The 18791-nt window shown below is 41.2% G+C and overlaps 1 protein-coding gene across 5 annotated transcripts in view; it reads right to left on the bottom strand.

The window, feature by feature from the left end:
- The window catches only part of BTBD9 (BTB domain containing 9), a 369159-nt gene that overhangs the window by 52135 nt on the left and 298233 nt on the right, over positions 1-18791 (bottom strand). The window contains exon 11 of one of the 5 annotated variants that reach the window (XM_050948553.1): positions 8156-8247. The exons of the other annotated variants lie outside the window; for them this stretch is intronic. Coding sequence (XP_050804510.1) covers positions 8194-8247 — 54 coding nt within the window. The 3' untranslated portion in view covers positions 8156-8193. Of the gene's footprint in view, positions 1-8155; positions 8248-18791 lie in introns of those variants that run through there. 5 annotated transcript variants of the gene reach the window in all.

Raw genomic sequence — 18791 nt, 5'->3', positions numbered from 1 at the left:
TTCAGACAGATCGTTCTGAAGCATATGGGGACATTTTGGTGATTTGGAAAAATCCTTTAGTTTGCAAAGCAGCATATCTATAATCTAAAAGCCATCAAATGACAATGAAAATGACTTAATTAAACTCCAGAAAGGCTGAACATCCACATTATCTATGAATTAAAGTTAAATTGTAATGCAGATGATGCTATCTCATGACTGCCCTCTACTGTATTAAGCAACATCTCAGCAGATGCAATATATTGCAGTACACAGAAATATATGATTTGCCAGGTCCAAGGAGACCATTGCTTCATCAAATGCAGTATCTGCTTCAAATACCAGTCAACACTTGATGTTTCAAGATGCATCTGGATCATTGTGCAAGCAGTACATAGGGGAACTCCTTCCAAACCCTGCAGGTGATTAGCTTAGGTCCTGAAACAGGAGGATTTGCCTTTCAACATTTTTCACCATATTTCCTCGGTTATTATAGCTGCTTACATGACACCTGTTCATGTAGCTATTCAGTGGGTCCTTAAAAATGGGTCCTAAACTGTTTGCTTCAATGATTTTCCCATGGCAGTGAATTCCACAGATTTACCACCAACTGTGTAAAGCAGGGGTCAGCAACCTTTCAGAAGTGGTGTGCCGCGTCTTCATTTAATCACTCTAATTTAAGGTTTCGCGTGCCAGTAATACATTTTAATGTTTTTAGAAGGTCTCTTTCTATAAGTCTATAATATATAACTAAACTATTGTTGTGTGTAAAGTAAATCAGGTTTTAAAAATGTTTAAGAAGCTCCATTTAAAATTAAATTAAAATGCAGAGGCCCCCAGACTGGTGGCCAGGACACGGGCAGTGTAAGTGCCACTGAAAATCTTCTTATAGACTCATAGACTCTAGGACTGGAAGGGACCTCGAGAGGTCATTGAGTCCAGTCCCCTGCCCTCATGGCAGGACCAAATACTGTCTAGACCATCCCTAATAGACATTTATCTAACCTACTCTTAAATATCTCCAGAGATGGAGATTCCACAACTTCCCTAGGCAATTTATTCCAGTGTTTAACTACCCTGACAGTTAGGAACTTTTTCCTAATGTCCAACCTAAATCTCCCTTTCTGCAGTTTAAGCCCATTGCTTCTTGTTCTATCATTGGAGGCTAAGGTGAACAAGTTTTCTCCCTCCTCCTGATGACACCCTTTTAGATATCTGAAAACTGCTATCATGTCCCCTCTCAGTCTTCTCTTTTCCAAACTAAACAAACCCAATTCCTTCAGCCTTCCTTCATAGGTCATGTTCTCAAGACCTTTAATCATTCTTGTTGCTCTTCTCTGGACCCTCTCCAATTTCTCCACATCTTTCTTGAAACGAGGTGCCCAGAACTGGACACAATACTCCAGTTGAGGCCTAACCAGTGCAGAGTAAAGCGGAAGAATGACTTCTCATGTCTTGTTTACAACACACCTGTTAATGCATCCCAGAATCATGTTTGCTTTTTTTGCAACAGTATCACACTGTTGACTCATATTAAGCTTGTGGTCTACTATGACCCCTAGATCTCTTTCTGCCATACTCCTTCCTAGACAGTCTCTTCCCATTCTGTATGTGTGAAACTGATTGTTCCTTCCTAAGTGGAGCACTTTGCATTTATCTTTATTGAACTTCACCCTGTTTACCTCAGACCATTTCTCCAATTTGTCCAGATCATTTTGAATTTTGACCCTGTCCTCCAAAGCAGTTGCAATCCCTCCCAGTTTGGTATCGTCCGCAAACTTAATAAGCGTACTTTCTATGCCAACATCTAAATCGTTGATGAAGATATTGAACAGAACCGGTCCCAAAACAGACCCCTGCGGAACCCCACTTGTTATACCTTTCCAGCAGGATTGGGAGCCATTAACAACTACTCTCTGAGTACGGTTATCCAGCCAGTTGTGCACCCAACTTATAGTAGCCCCATCTAAATTGTACTTTCCTAGTTTATCTGTAAGAATATCATGCGAGACTGTATAAAATGCCTTACTAAAATCTAGGTATATCACATCCACCGCTTCTCCCTTATCCACAAGGCTCGTTATCCTATCAAAGAACGCTATCAGATTAGTTTGACACGATTTGTTCTTTACAAATCCATGCTGGCTATTCCCTATCACCTTACCACCTTCCAAGTGTTTGCAGATGATTTATTTGATTACCTGCTCCATTATCTTCCCCGGCACAGAAGTTAAACTAACTGGTCTGTAGTTTCCTGGGTTGTTTTTATTTCCCTTTTTATAGATGGGCACTATACTTTCTTGTGTGCTGCCTTCGGCATGTGTGCCATAGGTTGCCTATTCCTGATGTAAAGAAATCTTTCCTTTCATGAATTTTAAATTTGCTGCCAATAAATTTAATTGAGTGTCCTCTTGTTCTTCTGTCATGGCACTAGCTGAAGAGGGACGCCTGATCAGTTTTTACTAATCCATTCATTATTTTTGTGCTATCATATTTCTTCTTCTTCTCCTCTTAAACAGTCCAAAATTTTAAATCTCATCTCATATCCACATAAACCTATTGAAACCTCTTTGAATCTTAGCTGTCCCTTCCTAGCCTTTTAAGTTCAGCAACATCCTTTTTGAGGTCAGATGACCAAAACCAAACAAAGCACACAAAGTGTGGACAGCTCATTGATTTACACAAGACCATTATAATATTATCTATTATTTTCTATCCTCTCTCTAATACAACCTAGAATCCTATTAGCCTTTTTCACTGTGACTGCACATTGAGCAGACATCTTCATTGAACTGTCTACAGTAACCCCTAGATCTTTTTCCTGAGAGTTGCTAGCTAATTTAGAAACCAGCAGCGTGTATGAAACCAACAGAGCTTTATTCACAGTCATGTTCTTTGTAGCTCTCCTATTATAATTTCTTGTGTCTTCCTTGGTGCCAGAATTCTTGCAATTTTTTATGCAGTCTCCTCTCTTATTTTCTCTTCATTTCTAGGTGTGATATATATAACATGTTCGCTTCTTTTGTAGAGTCAACTAATCTCTGCTTTTGCAATTGTGTTGCTGTGCTGTCTTTCATTAAACAGATTCCTCAAAGACTGTTACTTGCTAGGCTTTACAGTTTTGAAGGTAACAGCCACTGTCATTTTTCCACCTTCCATGATAAGTATCAGAATTTAAGGAAATGGACTATAGCTGACCAAATCAAGACACTCCATGCTCCCACAATGTCTATGCAAATAGTGTTGCTCATCTAAAATGTCGTCTTATATTTATATAGTGACGCATCTTTTTTATACAGTAGCTATTACTAACCATTAGCTGATATCAGTGTATAAAATCAGAAAAACTTGGCTCCTAAATTATACCCTTCATTGTTACCATTTCTTTTTCATACCAGGCTATAATGTTCACCTCAGAAGGTGCGACATTGACACTACTGTGGACTCAAGAGGTGTTTTATCATTGTTTCACTTTAACATATATAGAGCAGTGCTGCTGAAAGGGAGAGAGGATTCAGAAGAACAGTTCTGGATGTATCAATTCCACTCAGTATTTGATTTATATATGTAACCACAGTTCAAGTCAAAACTAACAACGATGCATGTGTTTCTTTATAAAATCAGGAACCAAGAACTCAGTATTATCTGCTAATCTGGGGATTTCTTGTGCTTCTCTTGGGAAATTTGACGAAGTTCTGGCATCCATACAAGGAAAGCCAAATCCCCTCTACATTTGTTTGAGGACAAGAGGCCTCCCCCAGCAGAAAGACTTTGAAGCACCTTTCTCTGACCACTAAAGCTGAAGGGGAAAAAGAAGATACAAATGGAACTTGTCTATCAGGGACATCATCCAAAATTGTCAGTCACATTAAACCAATGACGAAAAGACCTGAAGAGAATATTATTTTTTCTTATTTATAAAAAAAATAGAGGGACTGAAAAGTACAAGGAAAAAAGCCAATGAAAACTTTTTGTACTGAAATATACAAAAAACCAATATTTCATCTGACACCTGTGGCCTTCAATTTTGTCAACAAATGGAAAACACAGGAATGGACAGAAGAGTTTATAGTAATTAAATAAAAACATTTACAAAATGACTCAATGTCAAAGGACTCTCCCAACTACAAAAAACACTCAATCATTCTCTGCCATCCTGAGAAAAGTGGGGACAAAACACAGATCATGCTCTAAAAGTCATAGAAGCCAGGCTCTGACAGACCAAGTAGGAAAGTACATCCTAGAGTTGAGGACTCCTCATTGAGAACAGGCCCATTTTGTTTAAAATTACACTGTTTCAATCAAGAAGTCTATTATTTATGGACAAATAAATCTGATGATCTGAAAAAGAATCATACACAAGTGGCATGTGCCCAGATTAATTTCAAAGCATGTGCCCAGATTAATTTCCTATGTAACTGAGATAAAAAATCCTGAAGGAATAAAAGGAAAGGAGCAGAATAAATTATGGCTTGAATATAAATACAATAAAGGCAGGAAGTGACTGGTAAGAATTTGCCAAAAAGCATCTCATCTGAATGATTAAAGGGATGAGGAAGTCATGTAACAAATCAAAATAGAGTTGTGAAAAGAACAGAGCAGTAAGAATGAGACAGTCCTGTATATCAATAATCTAAACAAACTGCAACACATGAAACAGAAGGAAAAAACTGAGTAATGCATTTATAGACACTGTGATAAGAAGAGCGTAGGTGTGGCATGTTATGTAAAGGAAGGAAGTAGGGACTCAATTCTTCTCTCTGTGAAGTCAATGGGAGTTTAGCCATCAGACTGCAAAGGGAAAAGAACACAACCCTTTAAGAAGAGCAGTCATTGACTTCTGAGTAATAAAAGGACATGATAAAAACAGAACAACAAATTTTGGAAGAATATGGGAAAAGGCTGGGTGAAATGGCATCAAATAAAAAAAGGAAAGACCAGAGGAGAAATGGGAAGTTTTCAAAAATATATTAATGTATGCCTGCCATCTAGTGATTAGCAAAGTAAGAGTAGAAGAAAAATGAAAACATGAATGAACATGGTGGTATAAAATAAAAGCAAGACTAAAGGAAGAGACACGAAGTAGGTGAGATATACATCATCAAGTTCAAAAGAGGATTACAAAGTGAAATTAGGGGACAGAGGAAAAATGGAGGTAGAGAATACAAGAAACTTTTAATAAGAAGTTAAGATAAATGAATGGAAGAGCAATTCTAAGTACATCAGGAACAAGAGGTCGGTGAAGAAGGCATTAGGGCCTCCAAGAGACAGCATTCGGGGAATTTGACAGAAGTAGTAAATTCTGCTTAAATTTAATGAATTAATTGCCTTATTGTTCACAAAAGATGAGAGCCAGAAGTAGACACACGTTTCCCAGAGGAAGCAGATACAATGCTGAAGGAAATCAGAATCATGCTAAATAGGTAATTAAAACAAAATAAAATATCCAAAGAGTAAAAAAAAATACTTATCAAGACCAAATCTCCAAAGGAAATGGCAAATATTAACGTTCTTCAGACATATCGCAAATCTTTTGGAAACAGGGAAGATAGTGGCCGACTGGAGGGAAGCTTATGTAATACCTATAATTAAGCAGGAATCAGATTCTTTATCTTTTAAGATACCTTACTCAACATATGCAGGTGGCAGCCTGTCTTGTACCAGGCTGCAATTCAAATTAGATTATTCTTGAGCTCATGAAAAGTTGTATATCTTTGTATTTGTGCAACATTTTTTTTACTTAATGCTTACTAATAAATAGCATTTTACGTTTTTAAAACATTTTATAAGCACTAACTAGGTCATAATCCTTACACACCTACCTCACAAGGATGTATTACTCACTCACTTTACAGATGAGGAAAACAGGAAGGAAGAGAGTAACTTGCCCAAAGCCACACAACATGGAAAGGGTAAAACTAGGATTAGAACACATGGAATGAACTCCCAGCCCTACTGAAATCAATGGCAGTTTTGTCACCGACTTCCATGGGACCAGAATTTCATCTACCGGCTCTCAGCTCCTGTCAGGAATAAAGAATCCCAGCCTGCTCACCTGCCAGATTAACTCCCAGGCTGTCTAACCAGTGCAGCTGGGCCCCAACAGAGCTTCCTGATTGGCCAAACCACCCGATTGGCTGAGGATATCAGCAGACATGCTCTTAAGACCAGCAGCAGCAGCAGGGCACTAGCTGCTCAATGCATTCACTCATGGCTGTAATCGCTCCTGAGCCTGCTTGTTCCAAACTCAGATCCGGCCCTGCTCCTGCCATGGACTCAGCCTCGCCTCACTCCAGATAATCTGGCTCTGACCCTCAGCTCCAATTTCTGGCCTGACTCTTGCTGCAACAACCAACCTTTACTGTCTATTTCCCAGTGTCTAATTGTTTGATCAGTCCACCAAGAGGAACCCATCAGAGGAAAAGGGGTTCAGTTCTCTCTGGCTTAGATCCCACCACGACAAATGTTTTCCCATTGCAGATAATGGGTGCAGTGCAGGACCTGCAGGCTCAGATTGCTGCTTTGCAGGTGTAGAATGTGGCCTCGCAAGCACAAGCTGCACAACTTGCAGCTCCGTCCCCTGCTCCCCATGCACCAAAGATTCCATTGCTGGATAAATTCAACAGTGACCATAGCAAATTCTGTGGATTTCTGAATCTGTGCTGGCTTCTGCTTCCGTTGCAACCAAGAGCACTGACCAAGCCCAAGTAGAATTTATCATCAGCTTGCTGACTGAGGAGGCCCTGGCCTGTGCTTCCCAGCTCATGGAAAAATCTAGCCTGTTCTTGGGTCCATCTGAAAACTTTGTGAAAGCCATGGTGGTAATCTTTGATGACCCAAATCATGTATGCACAGCAGAGGCTGCGCTTCAAGTATTGCGTCAGTGGGGCTGATTGGTTGTCAAATTTGCAACAGAATTTCAGGGCCTGGTAACAGACACTGAATGGAAAGAAGCTTGCAGTGTTACCTCAATGAAAAAAACGAAGATGAGCTGGCACAGATGGAGTCCTTGCCTAGCCTGGCCAATATAATCAAACTGTGCATTAAGAGTGATAACGGTCTGATGGAGCACTGCTAAGAGTGAAGCTCAGCCTCTTGTGGCCTGGTGGTTTCCCTAATCCCAGTTTGCTAACCACTGGCTTTGCCCCCACAGACTGACCCCGTGCAAACTGACCATGCCCAGTCCTCCCTTTCCAAGACTAAAGGAAAAAAAGACAGCAAAAATGTCAGGCTTATGCCTGTACTGCAGAGAACCAGGACACTTTGCATTGGGCTGTCCTGCCCCAGCAAATACCATGTCTGAGCTCCAACAGAGGAATCTGGGCTGATGTTCTTCCCCTCCCCCGAGTACTCGATATTGACAGTTGTCTGCCAGTACTCTGGCAACAGCTAACCAGAACCTGACACATTTCCAACTCTCCCTCCAACTCTGACACACCACCATGACTGAGGTCCACCTGGAAGTGCTGGTGGATTTGAGTGCCTTCAGTAATTTCATGGACTTGGACTTTGCATGAGTGCATGCAATGCCCATCCAGTGTGAAAGCTCTCCGTACTTGGTGGAGTGTATCTTGTAGGGCCTGGTTACCCACCAGACTGCCCACTTGGAAGTTACTATCCGAGCACCACACTCTCAGATTATCCTTGGCATATTCTGGCTCGTCACCCACAATCCGCATATCCATTGGCAGGCAGGTGCAGTACATTTCAGCTCGCTGCATTTTCAGCAATCTTGTCTCCCAAAACACAGCCCTGGGCCAGAAGACCTCTGTACTCACTCTGCCTCCTCAAAAAAAACTGAGGCCATTATTTCACAGGGAATCTCTGTACCATCCGCATCCTTTCCTGCCACCTCGGTGATACCTGCTAAATACCAATAATTTATAAGAATGTGTACACCTTGCCACCCCATCCACTTATGACTGCTCCATTGATCTTAAACTGGAAGCGGAAATCTCTTTTGATTACACCTACTCTCTTTCTGAAGCTACCTTCAAAAGAGCCTTCAAAATGATTTCATCCATCCATCAATATCTCTGGCTGGGGCACTGATCCTCTTTGTAAAGGAGGAGGATGGGTCTCTAAAGCCCTGTTTGGAATACAGCGAGCTAAACAAGGTTATCAAACAGAATCGGTAACTCCCATCCCGTATCAGGGAGTTCTTTCAATGATTTAGCTCGTCTGTGGTCTTCACAAAGTTAGACTCCACGGAGTTTATAACATGATAAGGGTTAGGAAGATTGATGAGTGGAAGTCCACCTTCCATACCTGGAAGAGACATTTCGAATAGCTAGTTATGCCATTTGGCCTGTGCAATTCCCTGAAAATCTTCTAGCATTTCATCCATGATATCGTCAGGGACATGCTACACCGTTTTGTAGTTATCTTACTTAATGATATTCACATCTTTTCAGAAAATTAGGTCCTTCGCAATCATCATGTATGCAACTTCCTAGATGGACTCTATCAGAACTGCTAAGCCTGAGAAGTGAGAGTTTGACCAAGATACAATTGAATTCCTCAGGTATATCATCTGTCCCAAAGGGATAATCATGGACTAAAGAAAGGTGTGGCCATATGCAACTGGGCCTCACCAAAGGACTTCCATGGGGTACAGCAATGTGTGGGCTTTGTCAGTTTTCACAAGAAATTTATCAAGGGCTTTCCTAGTTTCGTCATCCTATCATTGCCCTGCTAAGTAAGGGAGCCTGGTTCACCTGGCCCCCAGAAGCCCAATCCACCTTCAAGCAACTAAGAGAGCTTCACTATGGCACCCATCTGACCCCCTAAAACCATTTACAGTAGAGGCCGTGTCAAACTTTGCTCTGGATGCAGTGTTGTTCAAGCCAGCAGATGATTGCAGCCCTGTACTTGCATTCACATAAGCTAATTCATGTGGAAAGAAACTATGATATATGGGAAAAGGAGCTGATAGCCATAAAAACAGCCCACATCTTGTTCCTAACAGTTCTCAGTCCTTTGTTCATTCTACTAGGTCATTCTGCTTCCTTAGTTTGTTGCATTAGTCTTGTACATCTACTTCAACACCATAAAATAGAATCATTTTGCCATTTTTACATGTTTTCCAGTAACATGGAGTATGACTGCCAGTTCTGATGGTCTCATGCTGTTGAAAACCTTAAACCAGCCCTACTAACAATCTAGGAAAATCTAGGAACTATAGATTTGCAATATTAATCTTCACAATGGGGAAATATAGTGGAAATGTGAATCAGAAACAGAATATGAGAACACCTGGAAAGGTGTGAATTAATGAAGTGTGCATGCATTCACAGAAAGAAGATCATGTCAAACAAATGCTATATTGTTTTGAGGAAATGAAATAGCTGATGGGGGGAAAGGCAAGCACTAATAACAATGTTTTTGGTCTTGAAGAAAAGTTTCTGATACAGTGCAACATGAAAGAGCCAGTTTAGGAAGAAAAGTTCGGAATGTGAGTGCTTAACATTGTCTTTTCTGATTTGTAACCATATGTAAAACACAGTACGCTGGTGGCTTTTATGAACTAAGAGGTTAAAATAAAAGAACAAGGACCCGATTCTCATTTAAACTAAGGCCCATTTATATTGGTCTGGAACCATAAAGTGGCCATAAAATGGATGTAAATCATCTTAAATTTGGTCTTAAACATAATTTACTCCCATTTTAGGGCCACTTTACACTGTCAGAGCAGTGTAATAGAACTGTAGTGTAAATTAATATTAAGTGCCAACAATTAAGGTATATCCAAATGGAGACAGTACAAGGTAGCTAGAGGAGGCTACTGGCTTAGAGGAATAATTTTGCACACTATCTGTGACTTAGACAATTCATTGCATTTCAGTAAATGCTGAGAAATTTAAGATATGAAATTCAGGAGACAACCGAAAAAGATTACAACCTCAATGATCACTGAGGATGTGGGGTAGTAGATAATAACACTGCTGATCCTGTTGCATATGGCTTTACAAAATATAAAACAGAGGGATCAAACGCTATATAAATCAGAGGAAACTGCTTTGGTTTTTATTGAAGATACTATTGAGGCTACCTTTAGAATACTGCGCAAAGTTCTGGTCACCTTACTATTTAAAAAAAAAAAAAAGGGATCACAAATTAATATGCCTGAAGAGGCAGGCAATACAGAATTTAGATGGGATTCTTCTGAGCAGTTAATATATAGCAAAACAACCAAGCAGAGTGATAGGTGCAACACATATAATATTGCTCTTGTAGAGTTTAACAGAAATAAAATAATTAATTGGCACAAAGTTTACTTTGGAATACAGTTCTTAATGCCAAAAGAGGGAATGACCTAAATGGGCACCATGCAGGGCCAGCTCCAGGCACCAGCGCAGCAAGCAGATGCTTAGGGCGGCTAACAGAAGGGGGCAGCACGTCTGACTCTTTGGCAGCAAGTCCCTCTGTCCCTCTCGGAGGGAAGGACTTGCTGCCAAAGAATGAAGCGGTGGCGGTAGAGTTGCCGTTGGTCACAGCTTTTTTATTTTATTTTATTTGGCCGCTTGGGGCGGCAAAAATGCTGGAGCCAGCCCTAGCACCATGGTCTCTTTTCAACCTGTATCTATAAAACAAGCTACACTGTGGAGAGCTAGAATGTGCAATGAATTTGCACATACAGAAGGAATTTTCACCACAGGCAATGTGCTCTACATAAACTATTATACAGCTCCTTAGAAATGAAATAGTTGATGGGGGGAAAGGCAAGCAGTAATAACAATGTGTTTGGTCTTGAAGAAAAGATTCTGATACAGTGCAACATGAAAGAGCCAGTTTAGGAAGAAAAGTTCAGAATGTGAATGCTTAACATTTTCTTTCCTGATTTGTAACCACACGTACAACTCAGTACGCTCCTTAGAAATAGCACCAATTTCTACAGAAAATTGCACTAAAACACCCCCTCAGCTTCTGGTCTTAACCAACTTTTAGCTATTGGGGGTCAGGAGGAAACTTATTCTATGGGAAGAATATCCCATAAATGCTTATTGCACGCTTTCTTAGAATTCCTCTGAAGCTTCTGATACTGGATAGTGTTGGTGACAGGACACCACCTAAACTGATCTCTGGTTTGATCCAGTATGGCAGCTCCTATGTTCCTAAATTATTGCAAACTTCATTTATGGTTTGTGGAGAATCAGTTATCTGCTTGATATATTAACCTGCCTAAACATCAGGAATTAAATCAAAGGAGTCCGTAAAGAATGAAACCCACAGAAAACAAAACAATGGCGAAGAGAAGGATCCTTGAGGAAACAATGCGGGGGAATTATAAACTGGAGAATATCCCACCTGTCTCCATCCAGACTAGAATGGTTTACTCTTCCCACGGCTGGGCCTAGGATCAGAGGGGATCCTAAACCTCACAAATGTTAGGAAAAAAAGGAGTGGTTACCCAGGTTGTATCAGTGAAAGCTGACAGATTGACTGAGGCACAAAGATACATAGCCTGCTGCTGCAGGATTGGCTGCTTTCTCTGCCATAGAAAGAGTTAGGTGGCCTGAGAGGAATTCATAAAAGATGGCAAGGAAAGCTGAAGGTATAAGACAGATCCATTTGTGTAGGTCTTTTATTGTTTTCAGCCTTTTGCTCTTCTAGCTTTGTACCTTAAAAGGAATGAATAAATAATGTCTTGTTTGAAGATGCTGTTTCTGTGAACGTATAAACATACACTATCACATATGCTCCTGAAGAGAAACTCTTACAGGTACACCACCAAGTTGGACCTGTGTCGCTAACACGATTGGGAACCAGGGAGATTCCAGACCAGAAATCCAGTCTAAGAGTGGCTGGACTGCATTGTTCCTCCAGAGTGAGATGCAAGAAACCAGGTCTGTCACCTAAATGGTGCACTTCATGACGAAAAAAAGGGTTTAAGATGCAGTTTTCCCTGTAGGCAGTATACTGTGCCTTTCATTCAACAGCTTTGTATAACTGGACAAAGTATTCAGTGGTGAAAGTGAAATCAGTTAGAAATAAAAACAAGAAACAGTGTTGGAAATGATCATCCAAACTTATGAAATATTCTTTCACTGATATTCAGCCCAAAAACCAGGACATAATCACACAATTGATTCACAGCTTTAAAGTAAATTCTGTATCTGTAGCTCATCTCTTGCTTTGTCACAGGAGCTAGTACAGATGAATTTTGGAGGGAAGGGGAATTGATTTAACCTTTATCACCATTTCAGGTGCAGTCTCCAAGTCCAATGTAGTGTCCCATTTATAATGTCCCCAGAATTCTAATGTTATAAGTATATGAATAGGAACATATAAGACTATTGGTTTTAGAGATATTCAGCTGCTTGCATAAAAGAATTCATCAGGTTAAAGCATTGCTTTGGTTCCCTATTTTGAAAAATGTACAGACATTTAAAAAGCTGAATAATTTATCTGCTTCCATTTCTGGCTTTTGCTTACTGATGCTATTCATTATTTATTTATGTATTTATTATTTATTTTGTGGTTTAAAATTATTCACATTTTACAGGAATAAATCTATATTAGTGATCTTTAGTAAAGAGATGATAACTAAAAGAGACTGACGAGTGTAAATACGACAGTCTACATAAAGCAGAAATGGAATAAGCCTTCATGGTGTGCTTTCAATAAATCCATGTGAGGCAGGAAGATATCCTGGCTCCGGATTTCTGAGAACTCACTAATGAAAACTAAGCTTTGCAACAAGATGTAGATTTTAAAAACATTTTTAGTGTTTAGAATATTTTTTAATCTTTGTTCCCATGGTGTATTTCTTCCAAACTTCTGCTGAGTGTTGGCAGTGTTGACTGCTGATTCCAAAAGGTATGCATGATAGCAACCACTGGCCCAGCAATTTGTATTGACTTGACTTGGGAATTTTCACTCTATACTCCTTGCGTTGTCTTGCCTAGGAAAAACATCCCCATATAGCAAATAAAATCAGAAATCTTGACTTCTAGTACTACTATAGTTAAGAATGTCCACCTGATAGTCACTTAGTACACTTTACTGATTACTTATCATTATTATTTGTATCACCCTAGGAGCCCATCACGGACCAGGACTCTTATCATGCTCGGCACTGTACAAACACAGAACAAAAAAGACCCAAAGAGCTTACAATCTAAGCATCAGGCAAGAGGCAACAGATGGATACAGATAATTGGCATGGGAGAACAAGACAATATTGGTCAGCATGATAGGCAGTGGTTCCAGCACACCAGCAGCCTAATCATTGTCAATTTTTTTGAAGGCAACACTGCAAAGGAGAGTTGGAAGGAGGGATTTGAAGAAGGATAATGAAGTGACTTTGCAGATGTTTATGGGGAGCTCATCCCAAGCATGAGGGGCGGCATGGGAGAAAGCCGGAAAGTGCTTGTTTGAAAATTTAACAAGTGATAGTGGCTGATATCATGGACTGTTTGGAGGCAGGAGTCAACCTTACAATGCTAAATGAGAGATGATAGAAATGGTGGTGAGAGACTGTGAAAGGCCTTGAAAGTGAAGATAAACAGCTTATGTTTGATATAATAGCGAATAGGGAGTCAGTGAAGGGATTTAAAGAGAAGGGTGAGATGGTCACAATGATGGGATAGGAAAACGATCTTTGCAGAAGCATTCTGAATGGTTATGAGTGCTACAAGATAGCATCTGTCAAGTCCGAAGAACAGGATGTTGCAGTAACTGAGACACAAGATGATGAGAGCCTGGATGGGAGCTTAAGCTCTATGGATGGATAGGAAAGGTTGTATCTTACAAATGTTATACCAAAAGCATCTGAAAGACTTAGGCCTTGTCTACACTAAAGGGAAAAGTCGATCTAAGCTATGCAATTTGAGTTACGTGAATAGCAAGTCTTGGAGTCCGGGGATCGTGGCATGCCCTGGTGACAAATAACGGGGGAAGAAAGATGTGGCAGGGGAACCTCCATAACAGAACCTTATAAGTGAACTAACTATGCTATACTAACCAACTAGAACTATCTACAGTGAAAACCAAAAGTACTGCTAAGCCGCTTGCCAAAGCAGAGCAAGGGGAAGTTCCAGCTACTGTCACTGGCGATAAGATGGAACTGAGGGCAGTGGCGGGTCAACAGGGCCCTTTATTGGGTGCCATGAAGGCATGACTCCAGGGGGTGCCCAAGCTGACCTCACAAATGCTGCTAGGGGAAAAATCTTCCAGCTACTGTGCACATGCGCGCGCACACACCTGACTGGAATTGACATGAACAAGCACTTGAAGAAGAACCATTTCTTCTTCAAGGAGAATCCCTATGGGTGCTCCACATTAGATGACTACCAACCAGTTCACTCTAAGGTGTGCGTGGTGGGGGGTGCTTCAGAGTTGAGTCCAGTAGCAAAGAAACACAGCCGAGCTGAACACTGTATCAGAAGCAAAGTCATGAGTTATTGGGTAATGTTCAATGAATGTATGTATAGAGGCCAATACATATTTCAATAATGGTCATGGGAAATGACCATTTACTCGTAGAGTAAATACATATATTCAAAGGTATTTGAATATTACAAGATTTGTAGCAAGAATTAATGCAGATGGATATTCTCTTGGAAAGACTTTGATTAGAGATTACAGGCACTTTTAATCTACCTGCAAGCAAGACAAACAATTTGGGGGTCTTTCTATCCAGATAGGTGGCCAGGGCTCTTCTGATGTCAAGGGTGTACAATTGTGCTTCTTGATTATCTAGGGGAGGCAGGTGAATGGGTTGGTTAGTACGGAAGTGGAAGAAATTTTAGGTATAAACATTTTGGACGGGGTCGCAGCATGACTTTGTCCTTAAAAAATACTGTGAAAGGGAGGCACGCCATAAGGGCCCCTACTTTAGCCATCACTTGTAGATCAGGAATGTCATTTTCATTGATAAATGGAGCAGTGAGCAGGTAGCCATCTGTTCAAATGGTGGTCTTGTGAGGCATTTAGGTACTAGATTAAGGATCCAAACAGCAGTAGGATGCTTGACAGGCAGATCAAGGTTCCTCAGGGAACTCAGAAATCTCTCTGTCATTGGGTGGGCAAAAATGAAATAAACCTCTATTGAAGAGTGGAAAGCCCTGATGGCTGCCAGATCAGGGGTCCTCAAACTGGGGGTCGGGATCCTCAGGAGGTCACAAGGTTCGTACATGGGGGGTCGTGAGCTGTCAGCCTCCAACCTAAACCCCGCTTTGCCACCACCATTTATAATGGTGTTAAATATATTAAAAAATGTTTTGAATTTATAAGGGGGGAGTATTGCACTCAGAGGCTTGCTATGTGAAAGGGGTCACCAGTACAAAAGTTTGAGAACCACTGTGCCAGATGGACTCTGACAGAACTTTTTAGTCCAGAACTTTTTAGTGTTAGGATATAGTCTAGTATAACTGGTAGTGATGAGGTCATCGGTGGAATATATCCGAGATCACACCAAGAGAGAAATCTTGTCCATTTTTGAGAGTATGTGCAGTGAATAGACACTTTCCACCTGCGTAATAGTACTTTTTTTACTTCCTCTAATCAGGTAGTCTCTAATCCCGTGAACCATCGACCAACCATGCTTTGAGACAAAACACTGTGAAACTGGAATGAAGGATCTTCCTGCCTTCCTGCGAGAGGAGAAGAGGAGTGGTATGAAGTGTGATCGGGGAGCAAATCGCCAATTATATTAGGTAAGGAATACATGTTTGTCTGGGCCAGGTCAGAACTATTAAGATGACTTTGACTTTGTCTCTTTTTATTTTGAGGAGAACATTGGCTATTATAGGAGTCTGTAGGAATGCATACAGGAGATCCAACAACCAATGAAGGTGAATAACTTACCCCAAGGATCAGTGACCCAGTCCGCCTCTCAAGGAAAACTGGGTACATTTCTTGCTTAATTGTGTGGCCAAGAAATCTGAGGAGTGCTCCATTGATGGAATACGTGGTGTAATAAACCGGGGTCTATTTCCCACTCATGGTTTGAGAAGAAGTGCCTTCTAAGACTATCCACAGTTACATTTTTAACCTCCTGGAGATAGGCTGCTGTGATGATGACCTGGATGCGTATGCACCAATTTCAAAGCTTGACATCCTTTGCGCAGTTGTCCATCATGATCTTTGTGTGTTTGCCCCTGATTAATGGTAAAAATTGGAGACGCATATCTGACTGCTCTGAATTCCAGGAGATTGATGTGTAGCGTGGTCTCTTGCGAGATCCATTTGCCCAGGGCTGTGCAAGCATCTAGATGTACTCCCCACCCTAGTAGAGAGGCATCTCTCATTGTGATGACCACTGGGAGAGGACATGCAAATGGGACTCCTGCGCACACTTTGTTATAATCTTTCCACCAGTCGAGGGACTGTTTTACTCAGGTGGGTACGGAAAGAAGCACATTTTAACTGTGTTTGTTTGGTGAATAAACAGCCTGAGCCACCCCTAAAGGCAGTTCTTGACTGGAGTTTGGGAACTGAGTTGCATTGTACTGGCTATGTTGGAAAGGGCCATAAACCCGTGCAGAGGAAAATAGACACTTCCTATTAAAGAACTGAGATGAGGCCCTATGAAGTTTTGCACAGGGGTCAAAGTGGATTTTTGAATGCTGAACTGCAGGGCCAATTTGAGGAAGAGATTTATGGCTTTGGAAGTTGCCTGTGACGTTCAGGTAAGGGAATACTAAACTACATTTCCTGCAGAGCTGTGCTGCTACTCCTGACATGACTTTCAAAAAGACCCTCAGGGCAGATGACAGGCCAAACTGGAGCACTCAGTACTCAAAGTGGTCCTGACCGACAGTGAAACATAGGAATCGTTTGTGGGATGGATGGATCACTATGCGGAAATATGCATCCCAAAGGTCAAGGGCTGAGAAGTAATCTCCTTCCTCTAGTGATGGAATTAGTACCCTCGAATCTAGAATGAGTCTCCAAATGCCATTCTTTGTTGTGACCAGAAAATACCCAGAATAAAAATCCCTTTCATCTGTGTTGCATGGGAACTGGTTCTATAGCCCCCAAGCATAGGATATAATCTATTTCTTGATGAAGCAAGCTCTTGTGAGAGGAGTCCCTGAAGAGGGATGGGTTTGGGGGTTTGTTGGTGGAAGCATAGTAAAGTGGACAGTATACCCTGTGGAAATAATCTCCAAACCCACTTCTCTGTAGTGATTAACTCCCCAGCCCACCCGAAGATTTTAAAAACATTTTTAGTGTTTAGAATATTTTTTAATCTTTGTTCCCATGGTGTATTTCTTCCAAACTTCTGCTGAGTGTTGGCAGTGTTGACTGCTGATTCCAAAAGGTATGCATGATAGCAACCACTGGCCCAGCAATTTGTATTGACTTGACTTGGGAATTTTCACTCTATACTCCTTGCGTTGTCTTGCCTAGGACAAACATCCCCATATAGCAAATAAAATCAGAAATCTTGACTTCTAGTACTACTATAGTTAAGAATGTCCACCTGATAGTCACTTAGTACACTTTACTGATTACTTATCATTATTATTTGTATCACCCTAGGAGCCCATCACGGACCAGGACTCTTATCATGCTCGGCACTGTACAAACACAGAACAAAAAAGACCCAAAGAGCTTACAATCTAAGCATCAGGCAAGAGGCAACAGATGGATACAGATAATTGGCATGGGAGAACAAGACAATATTGGTCAGCATGATAGGCAGTGGTTCCAGCACACCAGCAGCCTAATCATTGTCAATTTTTTTGAAGGCAACACTGCAAAGGAGAGTTGGAAGGAGGGATTTGAAGAAGGATAATGAAGTGACTTTGCAGATGTTTATGGGGAGCTCATCCCAAGCATGAGGGGCGGCATGGGAGAAAGCCGGAAAGTGCTTGTTTGAAAATTTAACAAGTGATAGTGGCTGATATCATGGACTGTTTGGAGGCAGGAGTCAACCTTACAATGCTAAATGAGAGATGATAGAAATGGTGGTGAGAGACTGTGAAAGGCCTTGAAAGTGAAGATAAACAGCTTATGTTTGATATAATAGCGAATAGGGAGTCAGTGAAGGGATTTAAAGAGAAGGGTGAGATGGTCACAATGATGGGATAGGAAAACGATCTTTGCAGAAGCATTCTGAATGGTTATGAGTGCTACAAGATAGCATCTGTCAAGTCCGAAGAACAGGATGTTGCAGTAACTGAGACACAAGATGATGAGAGCCTGGATGGGAGCTTAAGCTCTATGGATGGATAGGAAAGGTTGTATCTTACAAATGTTATACCAAAAGCATCTGAAAGACTTAGGCCTTGTCTACACTAAAGGGAAAAGTCGATCTAAGCTATGCAATTTGAGTTACGTGAATAGCAAGTCTTGGAGTCCGGGGATCGTGGCATGCCCTGGTGACAAATAACGGGGGAAGAAAGATGTGGCAGGGGAACCTCCATAACAGAACCTTATAAGTGAACTAACTATGCTATACTAACCAACTAGAACTATCTACAGTGAAAACCAAAAGTACTGCTAAGCCGCTTGCCAAAGCAGAGCAAGGGGAAGTTCCAGCTACTGTCACTGGCGATAAGATGGAACTGAGGGCAGTGGCGGGTCAACAGGGCCCTTTATTGGGTGCCATGAAGGCATGACTCCAGGGGGTGCCCAAGCTGACCTCACAAATGCTGCTAGGGGAAAAATCTTCCAGCTACTGTGCACATGCGCGCGCACACACCTGACTGGAATTGACATGAACAAGCACTTGAAGAAGAACCATTTCTTCTTCAAGGAGAATCCCTATGGGTGCTCCACATTAGATGACTACCAACCAGTTCACTCTAAGGTGTGCGTGGTGGGGGGTGCTTCAGAGTTGAGTCCAGTAGCAAAGAAAC

This window comes from Gopherus flavomarginatus, chromosome 4, assembly GCF_025201925.1.
Source record: "Gopherus flavomarginatus isolate rGopFla2 chromosome 4, rGopFla2.mat.asm, whole genome shotgun sequence".
Lineage (NCBI taxonomy): Eukaryota > Metazoa > Chordata > Testudines > Testudinidae > Gopherus > Gopherus flavomarginatus.
The sequence above is the reverse complement of the archived record's forward strand: the minus strand, read 5'-3'. Positions and strand labels throughout refer to the sequence as shown.